This window comes from Grampus griseus (assembly GCF_964374135.1).
Source record: "Grampus griseus genome assembly, chromosome: 20".
Lineage (NCBI taxonomy): Eukaryota > Metazoa > Chordata > Mammalia > Artiodactyla > Delphinidae > Grampus > Grampus griseus.
In genome coordinates this window covers 43,371,209-43,395,113 of record NC_139014.1, presented here as the reverse complement: position 1 = coordinate 43,395,113, position 23,905 = coordinate 43,371,209, and the positions used below count along the sequence as shown (strand labels likewise).

At 47.9% G+C, this 23,905-nt stretch overlaps 1 protein-coding gene across 1 annotated transcript in view; it reads left to right on the top strand.

Annotated features, from left to right (window-relative positions):
* Positions 1-664: 664 nt before the first annotated feature.
* The window catches only part of DNAH9 (dynein axonemal heavy chain 9), a gene marked incomplete at both ends in the record, with an annotated part of 299,172 nt that continues 275,931 nt past the window's right edge, over positions 665-23,905 (top strand). The window contains 6 exons of the mRNA XM_082678963.1: positions 665-1,081; positions 9,694-9,890; positions 12,090-12,248; positions 13,291-13,421; positions 17,683-17,894; positions 19,360-19,593. Coding sequence (XP_082535089.1) covers positions 665-1,081; positions 9,694-9,890; positions 12,090-12,248; positions 13,291-13,421; positions 17,683-17,894; positions 19,360-19,593 — 1,350 coding nt within the window. The remainder of the gene's footprint in view (positions 1,082-9,693; positions 9,891-12,089; positions 12,249-13,290; positions 13,422-17,682; positions 17,895-19,359; positions 19,594-23,905) is intronic.

Below are 23,905 nucleotides of genomic sequence, written 5' to 3'. Positions count from 1 at the left end.
CTTCCCTGGTGGCGCACTGGTTGAAAGTCCGCCTGCCGATGCAGGGGACACGGGTTCGTGCCCCGGTCCGGGAGGATCCCACATGCCGCGGAGCAGCTGGGCTCGTGAGCCATGGCCACTGAGCCTGCGCATCCGGAGCCTGTGCTCCGCAACGGGAGAGGCCACAACAGTGAGAGGCCCGCGTACCGCAAAAAAAAAAAAAAAAAAAAAAAAAAAAAAAATTTGATTGATTTCTCTTACATGTATTTTGTGATTTGATATTGTTTTTAACTTTGAATTACACATTTTGGGAGTAGGTGGGAGAACCATAATACTTTCAGTGTCTGGACACCTCTAAAGAATTTAATGTGACCTTAGCCAGCACGCTCCTTAGCAGCATTTATATCCTTGATCTCCCCTCCATGCGCCTCATCCATAAGCATGGCCCCGAACAGTCACCCACGAGCACCTCTAATCCACGCGTTCAGACGCGAAACCTGAGCCTCTGCTGGTTTCCCAGCAACAGCGACGCGACCCCGCCCCTTACCCCGCCTTGCCTCTCCTACCTTATTGGACCGGAGTGGGCGGGAACAGTAGTCAAGTGTCCAGTAGGAGGGGAGCGGAGGCGGGAGTCCTGGCCGCGTCCCGGTCGCCCGGGAAACCTCTGCAGGCAGGTTCGCGCGCGATGCCGAGCGCCGAGGAGCTTCCCGCGCTGGCTGAGGAGAACGCGGACTGGGAGCCCGGCGCCGACCCGCGGCTGCGACTCCTGGGGGCCTACGTGGCCCGGAGCCTGCGGCCGGCTGCGGGCGCATGGGAGCGCTGCGCGGGCTCGGCCGAGGCGAGGCAACTGCTGCACGCCTTCCTGGGCCGCGGGGCCGCGGAGGGGCCGCGGCCGCTGCTGGTGGTGCGGCCCGGGCCCGCGGGCCTGGCGGTGCGCGCGGGGCTGGACGCGGGACCCGAGGCCGGCGCGCCTCGTGCTAAGGGGCTTTTTTGCCTGCGCACCAGGCCCGAGCCGCCGGGGCCCGACAGCCTCCGCGGAGCAGTGCTGTGCGGGGACCTGCCCGCCAAGCCGCTGGAGCATCTGGTCGCGCTCTTCTCCGAGGTGAGGGTGGGTCGGTGGCCCCGCACTGGCTGCACTGGAGGAGGAGGCGGGGCCGGCGGGGCGGGGCCATGGGAGAGGAGACTGGAGCTGAGCTCAAGGAGTTAAGAATAAAGTGGGATGGGCCGGCTGGCCGAGCTGGCGGGAAACTAGGACCCTGGGCTGCCCCCTGAGATGTGGAGGCGAGCCGTGAAATGGCAGCTGCGGGGAATCTGAGCAGGGGCTGGGTCCGAGTCGGGCCATCGCGGGGGACTTGCTTCATTCCTGGTCTGCGTTCAGGCCAAAGTCAAGGCGAGGCTAGATTCTTAAGAGGGCCTGGGTCCTGACCTCTTTTTGAGGCGCCGTTTCTGAATCCCCCCTGTAAGCTGGCATTGCAAAAGCCCGGGAGTGGGGGCTTGCCTGGTGGCGCAGTGGTTGAGAGTCTGCCTGCCAGTGCAGGGGACACGGGTTCGAGCCCTGGTCTGGGTAGATCCCACATGCCGCGGAGCGGCTGGGCCCGTGAGCCATGGCCGCTGAGCCTGCGCGTCTGGAGCCTGTGCACCGCGATGAAGAGTGGACCCCGCTCGCCTCACCTAGAGAAAGCCCTCGCACAGAAACGAAGACCCAACACAGCCAAATAAATAAATTTATTTTTTAAAAAGCCCGGGAGTGGTGGACCCGGGGGCATTTCCTATGGGTCAGTGAAGGAGGTGAAGGGCTCTCCACGCTCTTTACTTCTGGAGAAGAGTTAAAAAGGAGAGGTGGCTTGGTTTTGATTTTCGTGTCCTTCATGAACCAGAGGTCACCCCTGTGCCCAGGTAAGAAGTTGAGGCACCCAGTTGGAAGTGTCCAGCAGGCGTTTGGAGGGGCCGGCCTGGAGCGCAGGAAGGAAGGTCTCCCCGGATGTGGATTATGGAGTGCTTTGGTGACGCCACAGCAGAAGCCTCCGGAGTGCAGGGGTGCCCGGGAGAGATTCTTGGGACCCTGAGACCTTTCTGGAATAGGAGTGAACGTCCCTGGAAGTTGGGTGCGTGTGCTCCTGGAGGCTTGATGCCCTGCTGTGTGATGTTTCCAGTCACAGGTGCTGTGCGGAACACCAGAGAAATAAAGACAAGATCCCACCTGTGAAATTCACTATATATATAGCATCTTCAAAGCTAGTGTGACTGAGGTGGAGACAGACCTTACCTAAAGTTGGCACCAGTGCTAGCATTGGGTCCTGGAGGCTCCCTGCTGCGTCAGGTGTTAGGCCTTTGGTTGCTTCATGAGGAGGCTTTGGGGAGGGGGAGTTCCAGAGAAGGGTCTGGGGTGACAGAGGAGCTCTAGGGGACCCAGGGAAGCTAGGTTTCTCAGTAGATATGGAAGTATTTCAGTATTTTAATAACCGAATGGCTTTACTGCTGTGTGTTGTCTGAACACCATCCCAGCAGGAATCCAAGCTTGGATCAAATTCCCTCATGAAAGGGGATGATAGGAAGAAGTGCTTGAAAACAAACTTATGGTTACCAAAGGGGAAAGGGGGGGAGGGATAAATTGGGAGACTGGGGTTCACAGATACACACCACTCTATATAAAATAGATAACCAACAAGGACCTACTGTGTAGCACAGGGAACTGTACTCAATATCTTGTAATAACCTAGAATGGAAAAGAATCTGAAAAAGAATCTCTGTCTCTATCCATCTATCTGAATCACTTTGCTGTACACCTGAAACTAACACACTGTAAATCAACTATATCTTAACAAAATTTTTTTTTAAACTTTAAAAAATTTTAAAAAAGAAAATAAGATAAACAAAATGTGAAATAGGTGAATAGATTTTAATTTACAGAATAAAGACAACGTTTATTGATACGGAAAACAAAAAGTGCTGTTGGGTTCAGAGGACAGACATATGCGTGTGGTCTGAGAGCCCTGCTTCACCTCCAGCTCTGAACTGGCTCCTGAACAAGGAGAAGGATTAGAATAAATAGAGAGCAGGGTAACTTTCAAGGTCTGGGGAGCAGACTGAACAAACGTTCCGAGATGGAGCTACGCCTAGTGTACGTAGAGGGCAGTGGGTCCATCTCAGAGTGGCGTCATGGCCAAGGCAAGGCAGTTCAGCGAGTGAAAGTAATTGTCAAACACCTCAGACTCTTAAATGTTCAAGAATTTTTATCGGTGCTTTGAAAGAGGCTGGAAACAAACTGAATGTTCATCCGTAGGGGACTGGGTGAACGAATTAAGGTCCATCTATAATTAAAAGTAATGATTGATAATGGAACCGTTCTTAAGATAATTTTATTTTTATGGTGGCATAAAAAACCCACATAAAATTCACTCTCCCAGCAATTTCCAAGCGTACAGCACAACACTGTCAACCTCATGCACATCATTGCGTGGCAGATCCCCAGAACCATCCCCCCACCCTGCATGGTTGAAACTCTACACTCACTGAACAACTCCCACCTGTGCCTCCCTCAGCCCCTGGCAGCCACATTCTACTTTCTGTGTCTATGAATTTGACCACTCTTGGTACCTCATGTAAGTGGAATCATGACATATTTGTCTTTTTGTGACTGGCTTACTTCACTCAGCATAATGTCCTCAAAGAGGTTCATTCTCAAGGTAGCATGTGACAGAATTTCCTTCCTTTTTAAGACTGAATAGTATTCCATTGTATGTATATATACCACATTTTCTTTATCCCATTCATCCATGGATGGACATTTAGGTTCCTTTCACCTCTTGGCTATTGTGGATAATGCTGCAATTTAAGATAATTTTTCTTAAAGGTTTAGAACTGTACGTATAGTATGCTACCGTTTCTGCTAAAAAAGAGAAAGGAGGGAGGGAGGAAAAACATTCATTTACAGAGTAATCCACAGGCCCAAGGAACTGGGCGACTCAGGGAGGTACAGGGGTAGGTAGCTTTTTACTGTCATGCTTTTGTACTTTAAAAATTTGCACCACGTAAATGTGTTACCTGTTTTAAAAACCTAATAATAAAATAATAAATAAATAAATATAATAAATATTAATAAATAAATAAAAATAAAACAATTTATTTTTAAAATACCTCGAGGCCTTTACTTGCATTTCTCAAAAGCTCTAACAGCAATTCTTGGGCCATGCAACCACTGCCGTCCCATCCGCTTTTTTCACACACCCTGAAGCTGATCCAGAGCCACTTCGGGGCCCTGCACCCCTCCCACTCATGGACCCTCCCACTCATGGATCAGCCCCTGGCTGCGTGCTCACCTGGTCCTAACTAAAGCCAAAATATCCCACCTGGATGAGAAAAGTATTCTTTGTTGGCGGGGGTGGGGTGTGGGGGGGTGATATTAACGATATTAACGATAGGATATAACGATAATGATATTAACGAAGGAATGAAGCTATAAATTTTAACTTTTCTGTCCCATTACACTAGCACAAGGTAAAATATGCATCCAGGAAATGTTTCCAAGGGAGAATTGACAGAATTTAGAAACCAGCCCTCCTGCTCCCTTTCTTCCTCCTCCCAGTCCCTTCATTCACTGCTGCCAGGTTCCTTTTCCTAGAGCTCTGGAACTTGGATGCTGTTTTGAAGTTTGGGGTTTGGGAGAGAGAGTGTCACCCACCCTTTCTAATCAGGTGTCCAGTCGGGTGGACCCCCAACTGGGTCCTTACGTTGCCCAGTGCCAGCTGGTGCCAAATGAAGGAAACCAGGTCCAGCAGAGCAGAAACTTTATTCTTTAATCAAGGAATGGAGAAGGAGGAAGCTCCTGCTCTGAAAACGCCACCTTCTCCCCGGGTGAGGAGAGGGGTGCCTTGTACAGAGCCCGGTGAACAGCAAGGGCGGGGCGGGGCGGGGCAGGAGGAGCGGGCATGCGCAGAACCTCCGTGCGTGCGTCGGGAGCGCCTCTCCTCGAGCGTCGCGACGCCTCTGCGTGTGCATGCCCTGTCGCCATCTTGGACCATTCGGCTCTCCTCAGGTACTGCGGTTTTCCTTCCTTGCTGTTTCCGTAGCCTCAGCCTTAGTTTCCCTTAAGCCAGTACAGCGGTGGGCGTAGGTAGATGGGTTGTTGAGGGCAGAAGAAGGGAGGCTGTAGGTTTGTTTCCGGTAAAAGTGTGGGTCCTTTTCCCCGTGAGAGGAGGATGGGATTTGGAGTCTGGGGGACCCGGGTTCCAGTGCTGGTTCTGTCGCGTTCGGTGGGGATGGTGTGAGCGCGCTAGCTCACCTCTGTCAGGATCGAAGCACCTTGTAGCTTGTCGTGAAATTTAAAATAACCGATCAGGACGCTTGGAATAGTGTGTTAGCATCACAGAGGGCAAGCCTGTAGTGCTCGGCGCACGGCAGGCTGGTAAATCGAGAGAGGAGGTGTTGGGGCAAAGAATAGTGGCTTTAATCGGAATGCCAGCAGCCCAAAAAGATGGTGGGCTGGTAGAACCATCTTCCCTGAGGTAGAATTCAAGCTTCTTTTGTACTGAAGGCGGGGAGGAGGTGTGGCTGGTATTACAAACTTCTTGCAGCTGTTCACAAAGGTCTGGTCACAGTGTAAACCTCCAACAGGACAATTGTTATTCTCTGTTCTGCAACTTTTTGTTGACACCTTTAAAGGTCAAGCCTGGGAGGCAAAACCTTGGGAATAGGCTGTCATGTGTGTTTCAGGCTCTAGGCAACATCCTTTTACAGAGATGCAGAGTCAGCGTGATTAAGACAGGAAACAAAGCACAACGGTTAGAGCTAAAGGAATAGATACAACGCGGAGTCAGGTTGGTTCTCTGTTAGCATTAGTTGTAGGTTTTCCCTAAAGGACAAGAATTACCGTGACTCTACATCCCCCTTAAAAGCTTCCTCACTTCCTGTCACCCACCCTTGTCACTTTGCTCTAACCCAAACTCATCTCTCCCCAAAGACTCAGCCTTTCTGCTTCTGAAGTGAGACAGGCATCCTTGCTTCTCTTTGCTCCTTCTCGATTCAAGTGGAAAACAGTCCAGTTTGAATCTGATGCCTTTAGACAAAGCCACCGTCTCCCCCCATTGCTGTGTCATAAATTGATAGCACTGCCCTCATTTCCCCACGGTTGGGTTCCTGCTCGCTGTGACTCTCCCCCAGCGTTGCTCCCGTCTTAACACGTGGCTCTTTCAATAGACACATAAGTGATCCTTCATCAACCCGGCCTCTGGGCCCCTTGAACCTTCCTCCTCCGCTGACCTCGCCCTTCCTATCTTAACCACCCCTTCCCGTGCTGTTCCCAGTCCTTGCATTACCAGACCACGCCCTGGTGATCCAATTCCAGGCACCTCTTTCTCTGACCCTGCTCCTGTCTTTCCGGCTCACTCTCCCCAGCAGCCCCCTACCACAAGCCTGTGACCCTGCTGGGACCTGCAGTCCGTTGATCCTGCCGCCTGCCCTCTGTCCATCCTCCACACCCACGTCCTTCCCCCCTTACCCAGCTCAAGTGCTCCATCATTATCATCACGGCCTCTGTCTCGCTTTGTCGTACGTCTTTGGCAAAACCATAAATCTGGTGAACTCCAACTCCCTGCCTACCGTATACCCGCCCTCGTGAAGCTGAGCAGAAATGTCTAGACTTCGTGTCTAGTCTTGCTATGTCCTATCCTTTTCCTCACTCGTCAGGCTCCTACCCCCACATCGCATGGAAAAGAAAGAGTTGTCAACGTCACCAGTGACCTCTACTTGTCTGAATCACATGGCCATGTTTCAGTCTTTTTCCTGCTTGACCTGTGAGCAGCCTTTGGCACAGCTCATGGTGACCCTGTCCTCCTGGAAGCACTTTCTTCACTTGGCTTTCAGGTCACCAGTCTTCTGGTTTCCTCCTCTCACCATCGCCATTTCTTCTATTTCCCCTGTTGGTACCACCCCCGCTTCTTGCTAACTTGCTAACATTGGAAAGCCCTTAGGCTCATTCCTTGGGCATCTCCTCTGTATATACTCAGTTCCTTGGGGGGCACTCATTCCCTTTCAGAATCTTATGAATCATCTCATCTACCTCTACCAGCTTTGTTATCTCCAGACTTTTCTTCTCTGAGCTCCCAACTGCCAAATCCGACGCCTATTCAGTGTCCCCACTTAGAAGTTCAGTAGATTTATCAAATTCTAACGTGTCCAAGAACCTACTCCCAATTCTTCCCACAAGAACTTAACTCCACCGTTATTCTTCCCCACGTCAGCTATGGCGGTTCCCTTCTTCCTGTTGCCCAAGTCCCAAACCTTGGAATCATCCTGACTCCTTTTTACTCACACGACTAATCCATTAAGAAATCATTTTGGCTGAGCCTTCAAAATTTATGTAGAATTGGACCATTTCTTACTATCTCCTCTACTCTGCCCTGTGCCAAGCCACTCTCTTCTGTACTATAGCAATAACTTGCTAGCCAATCTCTTTTTCCACTTTTGCCCCCAAGAGTCTATTCTCAACTCAGTAGCTGGAGCGATCCTATTAAAAAAGATGTCAGACCATGTTGGTCCTTTGCTCACAACCCTTCAATGATTTACATTCCTCAGAGTAAAAATCAAAATCCCACAGGCAGGGCTGCATGTGATCTGACCCCTTTTACTCACCCCTACTCTTCTTGCCAATCCTGTCCCAGTTTCACTGACCTCCACACTGCTCCTTGATCACACTAGGCATGCTCCCACCTCAGGGCCTTTGCACTGGCTGTTCCTTCTACCCTCAATATACTTCCCCCAAGGGTCTGCACAACACTCTCCCTATCTTCCCCAGTCTTTGTTCAGATGTTACCTTCTCCATGAGATCTGCACCAATCACTCTATTTACCATTACATCACTTCCAGCCCACCTGTTTCATTTTTTTTCACAGAACTTATGGTTTACTGACTGTCTCTTCCCTAGAATATAAACTTCATCAAGTCAGGAATCTTCATCTGTTTTGTTCACTGATGTACCTTCCAAGCACCTAGAACAGTGCTAGCATGTGGTAGACTCTTGATAGATATTCATTGAGAATATTCATTTCATAGAAGGTTCATATTCACTATTTTTCTATCACTGAAAGCCCTCCAAAATGCACCCAAGCCCACCTGCCACTTTTTATTCAGACAGCATATATTTCAGTTATTCTCTGAACCTCTATTGAGTGCTTCCTGTATGCCAGACCCTAGGGAGGACTGTGGGTATAAGATACAGTCCCTGCCTTTCAGATCCTAGAAAAATTCTTGTTCATCCCCTCTGCCCTGTTAGGCCTCCTGCCATGGGTCCAAGGGGTCCTTTCTTAACATGAATGTGAGTAGAGCTCAATTTGTGACATTTTATCTCTCGGCACCCCCTGTTCACCTGCTGTTGTAAGTTCTCAGTTTAGTGATTGCTTCCAGACAGACCAGGCAAGGATCATTCTCTTGGCTTCATATGCTGGGTCCAGGCCTTCTATCTCATAGCCACATGGACTCACTGGTCGTATATGGAAACCAACCAACCAACCATTTAAGTCCGTGTTTTCTTTTCAGTCTTTGCTAGGCAGCTCCTTATCACATTTCCTGATCATCTGTTTTTCTTTCTAGTATTCCCTTTCTGTTAGTTGTGAACTTTTGACAGGCAGAGGTTCCTAGTGAGTTGCATGAATTACAGCTTTTTAAGTTGCTAATGGTAGAAACCTCAATTTAAATCAGCTCAGAAAGTTGAAGAGCAGCCTGATGCAGGAGCTCAAATGATGTCATAGGACTTGGTTTTTCCTCCATCTATAAACCCTCTCTTCCCCATATTGACCATATTCGAAGGCTCCATATGGTAGCAAGTGGGCCACCAATTGTTCCAGACTCGTAAAGAGAGAAAGCTTCTCTTCCTCAAAATGTCCAGATAGAAGGCTTTGGCCTGACTCTTATTGGCTCAGATTTGTTCACATATCTACCTCTGGATCTGGAGATGAATACTAACAGAAGAGGGGCTATGTTCAGTGGCCAAAACCAGCTCAGGTTCACCCTACAGATAGATTCAAGATCCTCAACTTGGCTTGCTTCTTTAAAATGCCCTCTCAGGCCACCTGTAGACAGAGGGTCATGCTTACCTGCATCTGTCCTGTTTTTTGCCTCTTGGCCTTTGTGACAGTTTCACCCGTTGATGAGGAAGGGATTCCTGCCCTAGGGTTGCGGGGGTGGCCGTACACGTAACACTGGACAGATGAGACGGCCGCAGGTTATTAGCACAGATACTCACAGTCCAGAGGAGGGAGATGCTGTGCCAGGCAGGGCCACATGGGGGCTTGCACGTGGGAACAGAGCAAATGAACAGGGGCTGTGGGAGGCAAGCTTTGTACTATCGAGAGGGTGTGGTGCCCACTGTTTCCTGTGGGGGGATGGGATCGGCTTGCGTGAATATTCCACTGGCTGGAACTGAAGCCCACTCCTCAGGGATGGGCGGCGGCCATGCCTGGTCCCCTTGATAAGCAGGGCTGCTGGACTAGGGGCCTTAGCGGCAGGAGCAGAGTGGGCAGGGAAACTGTGGATAGGCTATTCGAGGCCCTCCCGATTTTACCAGATGCCAAGGCAATACATAATGTTGGTTATTAATAATTAGGTCTTACAGAACAGGGACCTGCAAAAGGTGGTATGTAGCTCTCTCGACCTTTCTCAGAATAGTCTTTAGGGTTTCAGAAGTTGCCTGCCTTTCTTTTCTGTACACGTCTGTCCCAGGTTGTCATCCCCATCCTAGCCAATGAGAAGAATCACCTAGACTGGCCCCACGTGGTTTGCCAAGATGTCCAGCAACACGCCCACAGCCTCCAATGTGACCTCTTGGTTCTCCTTGCGCAAGCGAAGGGGAAAACTTTGCTGCCTCTTCCAGTCGGCTCAGAAAAAATGGGGTTTGTGGATTCTGAAAGTGAGACCGCGTAAGTACCACCAGGCTGGCCATATGGGCCTCAGAGATGTGGGAGATGCTGGTTTATCTGAGTGTTGTCTTTACGACTTTTCTGTTCCTGACTCTGCATACCTCTTTGTTCTGCACACAAGCCCACTGTTTGCCAGCATCCTCAGACTGTATGTTTTGTGCTGATGACTACCCTCGCCCCAGTCCGTCTGCTGGACGTCTTTTAAGGCTGTCACGCAACATGGCCTTTTTTCTGCTCAGAACTATTTCAGGGCTGAGAGTAGCCAGGCTGATTTCAGTGTTTCGCTTATCAGGACAGTGTCTCGCTTATCAGGACAGTGTCATCATTGGCAAAGACCCAGGTCCGGTCTGGGAGACAGCACGCCTCTTCCCAGCATTTACCCAGCACACACTGTCACTGTCCAGACCCTCCTCCCCCAGCAGCTGGAGACTTTTTTCAGGTTCTGGGGATTTTTTTCCAAACAAACAAATCTGGCTTTGTTGAGGCTTGAGTTCCATGCCTCCTGTGCCTGGGAAGACATTAAAGCCTCATCCTCTTCTCCATGTAAGAGTGATACCAACTATCAGCTTCCACTTACCATTCCAGGTTTTCTTCTGTCCTGTGGGGATTCTTTTCTTTTTCATTCAAGCCAGGCTATATATCTAAATGCTATTTTTTAATCATCTTCTATCCAGCATTTCTATATGTTTGTGGCAACAGGCCATCTTCCTACATGTGCTTGGTCTGCCATATTGCCGGGAGTCTCCAAATGTATTATGTCATCATTGTGTATTCAGGGCCCATGATTTTATCTGAAGAATAAGTAATGCATGGGATAGCAATGTACTTTATAATGAGTTTTTGCTGTTGGAAGTAATTTGCTACATATATAATTTGAAGCAATTTCCCGGTTAACTGTTAAACTTACTGTGGTTTAATAAAAATACACAATTTTCAAAATAAATAAATTCAAATTACCCTTTTCCTATTCCTTTTCTCTTTTAACATAATAACATTCACTGTGTGTGTATATAATCATTGCTGAGTTTGTCTCCCTTTGTTCAAATTTGATAATTTCCCAAAAGGTTGGATCATATTTCAGGGAGGTGAGTATCTTCTCCCTTTAATACCATCCATAATCACTTGTGCCATATCATTGCTCAGCAAATATGAATTTAATTAAATTAAGTGAAGGTAGGTTTCTGGCATGAAAATGCAAATGACAGATTCTCTTTCTTTGTCACCCATGTCCTGGGTTCTTGGCATGAACTATTGTCAGTTCAGACTTGGTGAAAAGGCAACCAAAATGTATTTTTGATTTTTAATCCCTTCCAAACATCCTTAGTTAGTTAGTTTATTTAGAAGGTGTATGGGGGGAATGCATGGGAATTGCATTCTTCATTAGAAAAGTGAGGACAAAGGATAGTAATGTTTGGATGTCTGATAGCTTGCCATGTGGAGGAGAAAGTAACCTATTTCCTCTTACTGCAGAGGTCAGAACTAAGACCAAATGAGGGACTGGCAGGGTGATAGACGTGGTTCAAAGTAGAGACAAACTGTCTCCCAGGGAGAGCTGATCTGAGGAATGTGCTGCCTTGTCGAGTAGGGAGCTGGCTGGCATTGGTGGGACTCAAGCAAGGGTTGGGTGACCATTTGGATGTTTTCTGTCCAGTGTATTCCTGCACTGACAGAAGGACTTCATAGGATTCGGAGTTCTTAAACTAGCCTTCAGAATATTGGCGAGCCTCTGAATCTTGAATAATTGTGTATGAATAACTGTATACACACATGCATAAGCAGCTTGTCTGAGGAGAAGATCTGTATTTTTCACTGACTACTCGGTAGAGCCTGTTATCCAACAAAAGTTAAGAGTGCTTGGACTGGGTTTCCCTGGTGGTGCAGTGGTTGGGAGTCCGCCTGCCGATGCAGGGGACACAGGTTTGTGCCCCGGTCTGGGAAGATCCCATGTGCCGCAGAGCGGCTGGGCCCGTGAGCCATGGCCACTGAGTCTGCACGTCCGGAGCCTGTGCTCCGCAGCGGGAGAGGCCACAACAGTGAGAGGCCCGTGTACCACAAAAAAAAAAAAAAAAAAAAAAAAAGGAGTGCTTGGACTAAGTGGAATTTCCCACCTGTTTTTAAAAGATTTGGGATTCTGTTTTGGGGGACACCCAGAGTTAAGCTATTTCCAGTGTCCCAGGAGATTTGTTGTGTCTTTCACAGCTTGGATTCTATGGATAAGTCAGTCATGTATGCCATTGAGTCTGCAGTGATCCAGTGGAGCCATCAAGTCCAGGTGGTTCTCAAGAGGGAGTCTTCCCAGCCTCTCCTACAGGGGGAGAATCCCACCCCACAGGTGGAGTTGGAGTTCTGGAAGAGCAGGTAGGCACAGACTCAAACCCTGGGGAGCAGATGTCTCTCAGAGGATAATGGGCTGGGGGAGGCAGCCATTGAGTCTGGTCCCACCCCCAGGCATCTCTCATCACCCCTGGAGCAGACAGCTCGGTGTCTCTCATCACCCCTGGAGCAGACAGCTTGATGTCATTTGGGTCAATGCAGTTCTTCTGTGCACTGGGAGTTGACACTTTCCCCAAGGTTCAATAGTCATGCCTCGTTTCTTGAGCTACCGTCAGTGTATCTTCTGGCATTTCTTCAAAGGCTCTTTCAATTACATGTAAAATTAATGAACTCTCTTTCATATTTTCTACTGTCTACTCCCTTCTCCTTGGACAGTCAGTATGCACACATTTTTTGTAGGATCTGGAGAAAGAGAGGGGTTTTGGCAGTTCACCACTGAACGGCGTCTCCTAGGTTCCAGGCGGTCATTAGTCCATTGTCCACTGTGTCTTAGCCCCACAGGTTCTCGAAAGACCTAATTATTGCTCTTGCTCATTCCCCCTCTTCCTCTCCATTTCCCTGCGCCTATTTATCATTGTGCTGATTAATCTTTTACTCAAAAGGAGACAGACAGGTGTTTGAGGCAGGTGTCCCTGTCCTTGCATGTCATGTGACCAGGCATGCCTGTAGGGCTCCAGTCCCACTTGCACCCCGTGCTGAGATGCCCCATCCTCTTGCCTGGTTTCTGATCATTCTGCTGACCTACTGCGGGGGCCTCCTCCAGCAGCCTTACCCTGACACCTCTCTCACCCCACCCCAAACCTGCCTGCAAGAGCCAGTGACCTCCAGCTGCCAAGCTTTTGAGCCACCAGATGGTCACAGCAGTGTTCCCTGCTGCTACCTCCTGGAGCTGCCCCTCTGAACCTGTGTTCCAGACTCAGGCTTTGGTCCTCACTGTTCTGGGAACAGAGGCCTCTGCGGAAGCACCCTGAGGCAGGCTTCCTCTCTCTATCTGAGGGTGGGTCATCGCAGCGTGACTTGTGTTTCCTGATGTTCACCTGGGTTCCCTCTTCTCCTGGTGCTGCAGGTCTGAGGATCTGGAATACATTTATAATCAACTGAGAACGATAAAGGTGAGGGGCATGGCGGGGCTTCTGGACAAGCTTCAGAGCAGCTACTTCCCAGCTTTCCAAGCCATGTTTAGAGATGTTGTAGCAGGTGAGGACCCGCAAGTATTTTCATAAATTGACTCAAATTTCGTATTTATGCTGAATTATCTTCCTCTCTGATCTCAGCAGCTTCCAGTCCTTCTAGCCTCCAACCTGAGACAGTCTAGCACAGAGGCAAGAAGGCCAAATGTAGAGGCAGGGAAGCAGCTGCCCTGTGCTCTGTCTGCATTTCCAGCGCTTTGTGCCCTTGACAGAGTCGCCTCACCTCTCTGAGCTTTCGAGTGTGCCATGGAACAGCGCACACACTTCCCACCTGCTTCCCTGGGCTGCTGTAAGGTGGGGTAGGCGGAAGTTCCTTACTGACTCTACCGCACTGGCAAATGCGCTTTGTGATCCCCCATCTCTGCAATTTACCGCCTTCCACCCCCTGGCCCTTCGGGAAGTCTCTGTTCCGTTTCTAGCTCCATTCTGCCTTTTTTGCTCCTGTCAGATGGGACTGCAATATCCTGGCCATCTGAGCACCAGACAAGATCGGCCCTTGTCAAAACTGCAAATCTAGCAAAGTCTATAATTAGAAAGAGGTAAAATTTTTAGGGCTCCCTGTCTCCTCATCAGTGCACTTTGCTTCTTTCCTTTCTCCTATCACAACTCCTCCCAGCTCTTCAGTATTGTAGGTCAGAATGTGCTTTTAAAGGTGTTTGCAATTTCATATAATTTAAGCTTAACCCAAGCAGTGATTTTCAAACACTTTTTCTCTATCAGAACTTTCCTTCAATGCAATCTCCTGTGTGAGTCCAAAATTTAAAACTTGCCAAGGTGTATTTGCTCTGCTAAAGAGGGAGTGTCCTGTGTCCAGAGCCCATTGATGGATCCCCTGTCCCACCTTCTCCCACAGGGTTTGGAAACCACTCAGATAAAGGAATGAAAGTTCCAGTGGTGGAGTTTCTTACATGTGCTTTATAACAGAGAAGAACTGGTTTAAGTAGCTGGTCTTTGAGGTCCTTCCGGGCCCTAAAATCTCATCCCGGAGGCTGCTCTGCGAGCATCTAGAGCTGGCTTGGAATGGGGTCCCTGTTGGGGTCTCAGTTTATTGCTTCTGTGAGAGATTTTGTGTGCCAGAGGAATCAACTGTTATTCCCAATTTACACTCCAATTCAAATGAGATAGTGTCCCCAAAAGTGATATGTGTACCAGTGCTGGTGTGAGAGATGGTTGTGGGAGATGTATGGACAGGTGTATTTTAAAATGTGCTAACGGGTAACTTTTTTTGGCACATGATACAAGTTTTCCATTTATAGTAGAGATTTAAAGTTTTCATTTTATATGATTTTATTTAGGCTAAAATGAGAGTCAATTTAGAGAAAAGTATGAAGTGATACTACAGGTTGTAGGCAATCATGACAAATATCATAAAGGAGGTATGCAAAGAACTGAAATTTGAGGCTCTGAAATAAAACATATAGTAAAAGTATATTTATGAGTTGGTTATTTAGAGCCCCAAATGTATTTTTCACGTTAATAGGTTAATAGAGTACAATCATTCACATTGATTAATAGTTATAAAAGATTCGGTTCCCCAGGCCAGCTTCTAAAAGTTGTTTGCAGAAGAGTATAGGAGAGCAATGAAAAGAAGTTAGAAACAACAATATCATCATAGTAGTCCCAGAGAAACACCACTGTAAAAATAGAAATCCTTGAAATATATAACTCAATCCCGATGATGGAAGAAAAGAAATTTTGATTAGAGTTGCCAGGTAGAGACTTGGTCAGAAATATTGGTGGGGTCTATGGAGAGTAAAAATATTTTAGAAGCTTTCAACTGATTTTCTCATTTCAGAGCATCTGTCTTTATTCTGCACAGATATACTAAGTGCATTGTTCTTATCAGTCACAATCAGGGTAGTTCTTTGGCTTACAGATGGATGGAAGAGAAGGAGAGGAAAAGAGATAGTCCTGGATTAGTGGGCACGTGGGAAGTAAAGAAGGAGGTTAAAAGGATGTAGGCTGATGTGTGGGAGCAAGATTGTCTGAAGTGGAATTGACTGGGCAACGAAGAACCTTGGAAACCGGAAGTAAAGATACGCTGGAGGGGAAAGGACCAGGGCAGTAAAGACTAAGTGGGGAGTTCTCGCCTCTGGCCACTAGGGAACAGGGTCGGCACAGTACGGCCCAGTTGCCAGTCCAGGATATTTGTAGGCGGATGTGTGTGGAGAGAAGTAAAGGCCAGGGGTTCTCTGGAGCTGATGTGGACTGGCTCACAGTTTCTCTGTACGCAACCCTTTTCAAAGCGCCCTCCCTAGCACTCAATGACTGCAAGTTAGTAGCTTGAGATTAGACATGGTGGGAAGATTGGGAGTATTTACACCCCAGAAACTGGCAAATGCTAAAGACTTTTGAGATCAAGGCTTTTGTCCCAGAAGGGCTTGTTGTTAAAGATTTATCAGCAAACCACACATATCCCTGTGCAGCTGGGGTTTATGTTTGAATTTTGTTTTGTTTTGTTTTGTTCTGGTCGTGCTGTGCAGCTTGTGGGATCTTAGGTCCCCAGCCAGGGATTGAACCCAGGCCCCCTGCAATGGAAGCATGGAGTCCTAATCACTGGACCTCCAGGGAAGTCCCTATATTTGCATTTTTTAAAAGCTGTGCGCCTAACTCTGTTCATCTCTGACTTCATTTGGCTTGTGAGCCAAGGTGATTGCACCCTGGAATAGATGAGCTTGCCCTCAAACGTTGAGCTCTTAAAAATCAGGGGCATGCCTATTTGTATGATTAAAGGAGATTTTGCTTATTAAAAAATATAACATAAAAAGGAAGCTCCTCTGGCACAATGGTCTCAGTTTCTCTTCCCTCGAGGCCCATGTGAAAGCCTGAGCGTGTGCTCATTGGAGTGGCTGTTGGATTCTGACACCCCCCACCCCACAGTGGTTCTGATACTTCCATCAGCTCCCCCATTTAAGAATCGCTGCTCTAATCAATTTACCATGACATCTGACTTTCAAATATTGGATTCACATAGTCCTTCCCACAAGTCCATTTGGGATATAAAGTACACCTCTCAAACTCCTGTGTGTAGTGAGCCCCACAGCCATCAAGCCAGGGCTTCAACATGATAAGCTTGGGGTATAATCTTCCTTTTACTCAGCTGAGCAGGGGTGGCCGATTCACAGTCTAGGCAAGTTATTTAGATCTTACTGTCTTTCCTTATAAAGTGGAGTAGTAAAGCTACCTCACAGGGTTTTCTATGAGTTGGTATATGTCTCGTGAGTTGGACAGTGCCTGGCATATTGAAACTGCTTACTAAATACAGTAATACATATATATTTTGAGTTTCCTTTAGGATGAATGCAGAGCTTCATCCACATAATAAAACCCAAGACCATCTGCTGTCACATGACAGTGCCTGGTTATCTGCTCAGGAAAGAACCAGCCTTTATAAACCCTCCCTTCCTGTTCAGTTTGTTCAGTGGACTTTTGCATTCCCTGTAAGTGGCTCTGCAGAATTAGTGCCCAGAGCTACTGGTTTTCCTAGTTTCCCCTCTCAGCCACCACAGGATGGCTGGTGGAAGCCGCTCTCTTTCCTTGCCTGCATTCAAAGGAAATGGCAGGAGATTTCCCGGCTTTGAATACCAGCAGAACCTTTCCATAATCAGCCTGGGCTATTTCTGTATTCCCTGTGACTTCTCCTCTGTAAGAGCTTCATGAGATTCTTTATTAGCAAATACTTATCAGAGACATTACCATGTATGGAATGCCTGCTTTGGTCCAGGCACTGAGCTAGCTGTATATGAAGATTCTGTGTGTGCTGCCCTCGGACCTTCATGAGAAACCTTTAAATTAGTTACTGTTCAGCCTGTTGATGAGGTTCAGAGAGGTTAAACATGCCCAAGGTCATACATTTGATGTATCGGCATTTGAAGGCAGATCTCTCTGACTCTCAAACCTGTCCTCTATCATCTGTCTTGTATTGCCTTGGAGTTAACAGCAGCAGAGGAAACAGCAAACAGTTACTGAGCGTCTTCTACACACAGAGCACCAGACTGGGGCTGGGAGGGCCAGGAAGAGGTCCAGATACAGGACTTTTATAAGAGAGCCTCCTCAGACCACTATCCCAGCTGCCCAGGCTCTTCTGTTTTCAGTGTTTCCTCATAAGAGCTAGAAAGTTTTCAGGGACCAGCGCTCTCTGCTCCCTTAGTGCAGGAAGAGATCGCAACCATTGCTTTGCAGATCCTTCACTCCCAGGCCCCAGGGCTTCGCTCCGTGGGTGTGAGCCTCAAGCCAGGAAGGTGACCATCGTCTCCAATTCCTTCCAGCTCTGATGGAAGCGCGGGACATCCACACGCACCTGGTGCCGCTGCACCGCCACCTGGAAACGCTCGAGAGCCTGGAGTTTCCTGAGGTGAAGCCACGGCTGTGGCCTCTGCTGCACGTGGTCTGCCTGATCTGGGCCACGTGTGAGCCATACCGCTGCCCTGGGCGCCTGATGGTGCTGCTGCAGGAGATCTGCAACCTTCTGGTCCAGCAGGTTTGCGCCCAGGATTCCCCAACCTCTCACTGGATGGCTCCGAGTCATGAGAAGAATAAAGTGTCCATTGTTCTCAGGGCAGGGAAATAATTAGGGTCCAAAGGGTTCTCAGACTTGAATTGTTTTATCATCACAGCCAGTAACTCACAAAGATGTTCTCAGTCCTGCTGGGATCCTTAGGAGGACCCGGGTCAGGCGCAGGGTTGGGGTGGTAAATTTCAACCTCCTTAAGGATCTTAATGGCCTGGTATTAGGTCAGTAGCAAAGCCCAGCAGCTAAGAATGCTGCCTCTGGAGTCAGGTGTCCCTGTGCCACATCCCGCATCACTACTTGTCAGCTGTATGTGCCTGGGTGAGTCTCTCACCTGCCCTGTGCCTCACTCTCCCTCTGTGCAAGGGTGGGAAGAAGAGGACCTGCCTTGGAGAGTTGCTGGGTGGCTGTGAGGCTCCAGTGTGATCCTGTATGGCAAGGCTCACATCATGCCCCCACGTGCTAAGAACTCACTGCCCGTGAGCTATGTAGAAACAGCTTCTTGGCTCACACGCTCTATGCTCCTTAGGGACCCATGTAGCACCAACCAGGGCAGCATAAACCTTGGGGAGGGCACCTGTAAACGAATGAGGCCTTTAACAAGGTTTGGGTGATCAGCCCCCCAGATTGGCTCACATCTGTGGAGCACATTGAAGGCTACAAAGTGCTGTGACATCCCCGTCATTTGTGCATGAACCCTGCGAGGTGGGCAGGGAGAACCTTGTTAATTTACTATTATTATTTAACGATGAGGGCTACAGCTCAGGGAGTTTAACTGAGTCACCAAAGGTCACCCAACCCAGGACCGGAAGCTAATTGTTTAACTCCTAGACCAGCGATGTTCCATCACTGCATGTTTGTCAGCCAGGACTCTTACGATTGAAAGTCTAAGAAAACCCAACCCAAACTAGCATCAACAAAAAGATAACCTATTGGCTCATTTATCTCAGAAGTCCAAGGAAAGGTTGGCTTCAGCCCTGGATTACAGTGAGGCCTGGATGAGGTCACCAGGACCCAGTTATTTTGGCCCCTCCCTGTGGTGGTGAAGATAGCTGTCCAGTGGATTCAGACTCACAGCTTTCCAGGTTCAAGCCTCTGGTTCAAAGAATTTGTGCACTCGAATTATTTACTATAGAAAACCAATGAGTCACAACGAAACACCTGGAAAGGACACCTGCCCAGCCCCAGCTAGCCCAAGGAAAGTCTCACTGTGTTTCCTTGTCTCTGGTTGGTCACTTTCAATCACTGACTATGGCTTGAACCCAGGTTCCAGTCTACCTGTGGAACTGAGGATGGGGTCCGACGTTTCCTATATTAGGCTTCTGAAAAACGTTGGTTGGGCAGTTACTCAGTTGAGAGCTGTGGGCTGGGCAGAGTTGTGGGCCGTCCTGTACCTGTAGCCAGGCTTAGTGCCACTAACCTGTCTGCCCTCCAGGCCTCTAATTATCTCAGCCCAGAAGACCTCCTGAGAAGTGAGGTGGAAGAAAGTCAGAGAAAACTGCAAGTGGTCGTGGACACCTTGAGCTTCTTCAAGCTGGTGTTTCAGGACAGAAGGGAGAATCTCCATTCTTACTTCAAAGAGAACCAGGAAGTCCGGGAGTGGGATTTCCAGTCCTCTGTGGTCTTCGTGCGATTGGATGGCTTCCTGGGGCGACTGGGCATGGTGCAGGTGAGTGTTCTCGTTCCTGTCAGGCCCCCGGCTCCATGCAGGAGGGAGCCGTCCAGGGATCCAGAAAGTAACAGCCATAACAAAGAATGAAGTCATGCCATTTGCAGCAACATGCAGGGACCTAGAGATTATCATAGGAAGTGAAGTAAGTCAGACAGAGAAAGACAAATATGTGATATCATTTACATGTGGAATCTAAAAGAAATGGTACAAATGAACTTATTTACACAGCAGAAATAGACCCAGGGACATAGAAAACAAACTCGTGGTTAACAAAGGGTGGGGGGAGGGATAAATTAGGAGTTTGGGATGAACATACACGCACTACTATATATAAAATAGATAATCAACAAGGACCTACTGTACAGCACAGGGAACTCTGCTCAATATGTTGTAATAACCTATATGGAAAAAAATCTGAAAAAGAATGGATATATGTATAACAATCACTTTGCTGTACACCCGAAACTAACACAACATTGTAAATCAGCTGTACTTCAATTTTTTAAAAAAGTATAGTATTTAAGATTTCAAAAAAAAAAAAGTGAGGAAGAAACCTGAACATTTATCAAATGAATTAATTTTTTTTTATTTACTTATTTATTTGGTTGCACCAGGTCTTAGTTGTGGCAGGTGGGCTTCTTAGTTGTGGCACATGAACTCTTAGTTGCATCATACATGTGGGATCTAGTTCCCTGACCAGGGAACGAACCTGGGCCCCCAGCATTGGGAGTGTGGAGTCTTATCCACTGCATCACCAGAGAAGTCCCCAAATGAATTAATTTTTAAGACTAGCTGCCTTTCAAGATGTAAGTGGAAATCCTATTTTATTCTCTAATGGCAATTAAGTTTTATCTCCTTTTCATTACATTTTGTGTATGGAGAATGCACTAAGAGAATTATAATGTATCTGCAATTCCCATGCTGTATTATTAGATCAAAATTTGGCCTTTCTTTTCTTTATTCCATGTTTGTGTCTGCCTATAGGATGACCAAATAAAAAATGAAAACGTAAAAAACAAAAAACAGAGTAAGAAAAGGTCCAAGACAACATGGTGGTTGCCCCACCCCCACCCCCCATTGGCTGGAAAAACCCATGATTCAACAACTATTTTGATTGGTTATCATGTAATGGTAGTTTTACCGTACTAGAAGTTTAGGAAATTCTGATCATAGACTCAGAAAGAAGGCCGAAGGAATCAATCGACAAATACAGTTGTTTTTCAAATTACCCATAATCTTCTTGCTAGAAATCTCATGCAAAATACCAGCGAGCTGACCGGGTGCAGCTGGCCATTCCCACAAAGCCACTGCTTTGAACTCTACTCTCCCACCCTCAGGGTTGCTCTGAAAACTACAAGACTAGCATGAATCCCTGTGCAAAAGAAATACGACTTTTGCTCAAAGTTGTGGCTCCCCTCCAGCTGTTTTTTAAAAGTTAATATGAATGTTAGTTTAAGGACCAAGGTGAGAAAGCATAAGGCTTTCTCTTTTGATTGTTTTAGAGTTTAGTGTGGTTAACAGGTGTTTTCACACTTTGCAACTCTGTATTTACTGATTGAACTTTGCAGGGAGAGTAGTGGGCATAATAAAACAAAATAAATACTTGTCCTAAAACTAATTTGGGAAATTCAGGGTCAAGTTCAAGATTAAGACAATAGCAGTCAGGACTGAGAAGGAATCAGAATCATGTTTCTAGCATGATCAGCAGAGATTTGGGAAAAAGAGAGGGGCTATATTGGGGGAGGCTGTGATAAGTGGCACAAACCATGGGATTATGAGGATAGGAGAGAGTGAAATTGAATCTGTTCATTCCAGCTCAAAAAGCATCGGTCCAGCACTGCCATGCACCAGGCACCATGCACCAGGCACTGAGCTGGGACCTGGAGGTAGGACGGTGGCTGGGGTACAGCTTTGCTTGTAAGAAGCCCATGGACCAGTAGCCATGGCCCAGGAGAAGATAGAGACAGATGGAGGAGATCCAGGGATGCAAAGACACAGAATCAGGAAGTTTCACTGAGGCGTATTAAGTGCCATGAAAAAAGCAAAATTGGCGTGTTATTGGGAGCAAGAAGGAGGGGTCTCTAACCTAGAGAAGGTCTGAGAAGGTGGGAGCACAAGAGGAAATGAATTTCAGAACTGGAGTAGGAATTCTCCAGGGAACGAAGACGGGAGAGGGAATAGAGACAGACAAAATGTATAAGCGAGAAAGCGAGACGAAAGGCTCACCTTAAATCCTTCACCGGGATCACAGAGAGTATAAATAATTGATATCTAGCTTTATCCTAAATGGATCCTTTTTCCGCAGCCGTTTCTACCGTGGCTCTTGATGAGCAGCCTCCCCTCTTCCCCCTCCACTCCGTCCCTTCCTCTCCGGCACCAGCCCCTTTGCTCTCGTTCAGCCAGAGGTGACAGACACTCTCCTGCTGCACCCTGCCCCTGGCCGCCAGGGTGAACGCGGCAGACAACTGCCTTTACTGTGTGCAGGCTGTCCAGCCTTGAGAGTGGTCCTCACCCGGAGGCCAGGAAGCAACGCTCAGCTCTGCAAGGCTGTTGGGCTGTGCTCGGCGCTGCACACATGCTAATGATGGGACTTTGCATATAGACAGCTATCCTAACGCTGGGGCGCCTAATCTGCTGGGTTTATTCAGTAAAAATAAGCAGCCTAGGCCACCAGTCTCCCTGGAGTCATTACCCTCACAATAGTCTGCTCTCAGGCTGCTTTTTCTTTCTGAATCAAGGGCACAGGTGCATAAAAAGAAGTTGCCCCAGTTTAATTAGAAGATGAGTTGAGTGTCACCCGCTCTGTCTTCCTGCTCCTTCCCCTCTTCCATTTTCGGTCCCTGGCTCTGCTTCACTTCTCTGCTCTTAGGCCAAATTCCACCACTACTTTTCTCCACCGATTTCGCCTTGCCTCCCTTTTCCCTCTTCCTTCCCTTTCTGCTGGTCTCCCTTCCCCTTCCCTGTTTTCCTCTCTCTCTCTTTCAGTTTCTCTTGGGTCTTTGTACACCCTACATTTACCTGATTCTCCCTTTTCCCATGGCTGCTTCTTTCCCTTGTCCTGGTATTTCTCCCCTTTCATCTTTTGTCTCCCAGACACTTGCTCAGACTCACCCCCTGGCCCCCAGCTCCCTCGTCTCTTCCCCCCTCAGCTCAGTGCAGTGGGACACAGACTTATCGATCTGCTCCAGGCATATTTCATGTTGCCCTTTAGTTAACATTCTGTGTATCTCTGTGATGGATGCCTGTTTGAAATGAGATTAATCTACTTCTCTCCAGCAAGAATTAGCATGAACCCGGCCTTATACATCTTGCCGTTCAGTACACTTCGTGGCCCCCGAGATGTTAATAAAATGACATCAGCGCGTTTCCCTCTCTGCCTGCTCGTGTCCAGGGTTAAGTTGTTTAGGGCTGGTTTTTAGTCTTCATCGCGCTCTCTCATTTTTTTCCCTCTGATTTGTGTGGCTTTTTTCCTTTTGCTCTTTTGCTCTTGCTCTTTGAAACAAGAAAGTTTTGTGCCGATTGATGCTTCCCCTCTGGGCACCTGCTAAGTGAAGGTGGGGGCAGGGCCTGCTTGGCCGGAGGTGCTGTCCGCCTGCAGGTCTGTCTGCAGCGGCGCGGAGTAATTGCCTTCGCCGCAAACCGCGGTCCTCCTCCTCCTCCTCTTCCTGCTCCTCTCCATCCCCATGACGCAGCTCATCTCTTAGCGTGCCAGCCCTTGGGAGGGAAAGGAAGGATAGACCAAGAAAGAACTAACAACTTTCAATAGCCTGTCTCGTGCCAGAACTGCAGCCTTAAAACCTTCGTAAGAGCTGGATATAAGAACCTTTATTTTAACAAATGAGCACCATTAAGTTTGACACATAAATGAACTTGCCCAAAGTCACAGGCTCAGCGAGGTTTACCTGGGATTGGTACCCGGTACCCAGGGGAACAGGGTTCCAAGTATTGTCTTTCCACCAAACTCAGCCGTCTCCCAGCGATTCTAAAGGTCTCTTCCCCTCCCTCCCTCCCTCCCTCCTCCCTCCCTTTTGAGGGTCCCACACTGGTTTTGTGGTTTTCTTCTGTCCTGACACACTCTATCCTGCATTTGCACACACTATTTTTACCACATGATTTCTAGGTCTTTTTTTCTGAATAAGTCATTTGGGTAAAATTATAATTCCCATTCCATGAAAGGGCCTTACTAAGGAAATCCCAAAAGTATATAAAATCTTTGCAATTTGAAGCAACAGTCAAAAATCAAAGGGGAAGAGAGTCTTCAGCTGCCTCTTGATTCCTACCCTCACCCTGCCTTCCTGCTCCGTGCTTC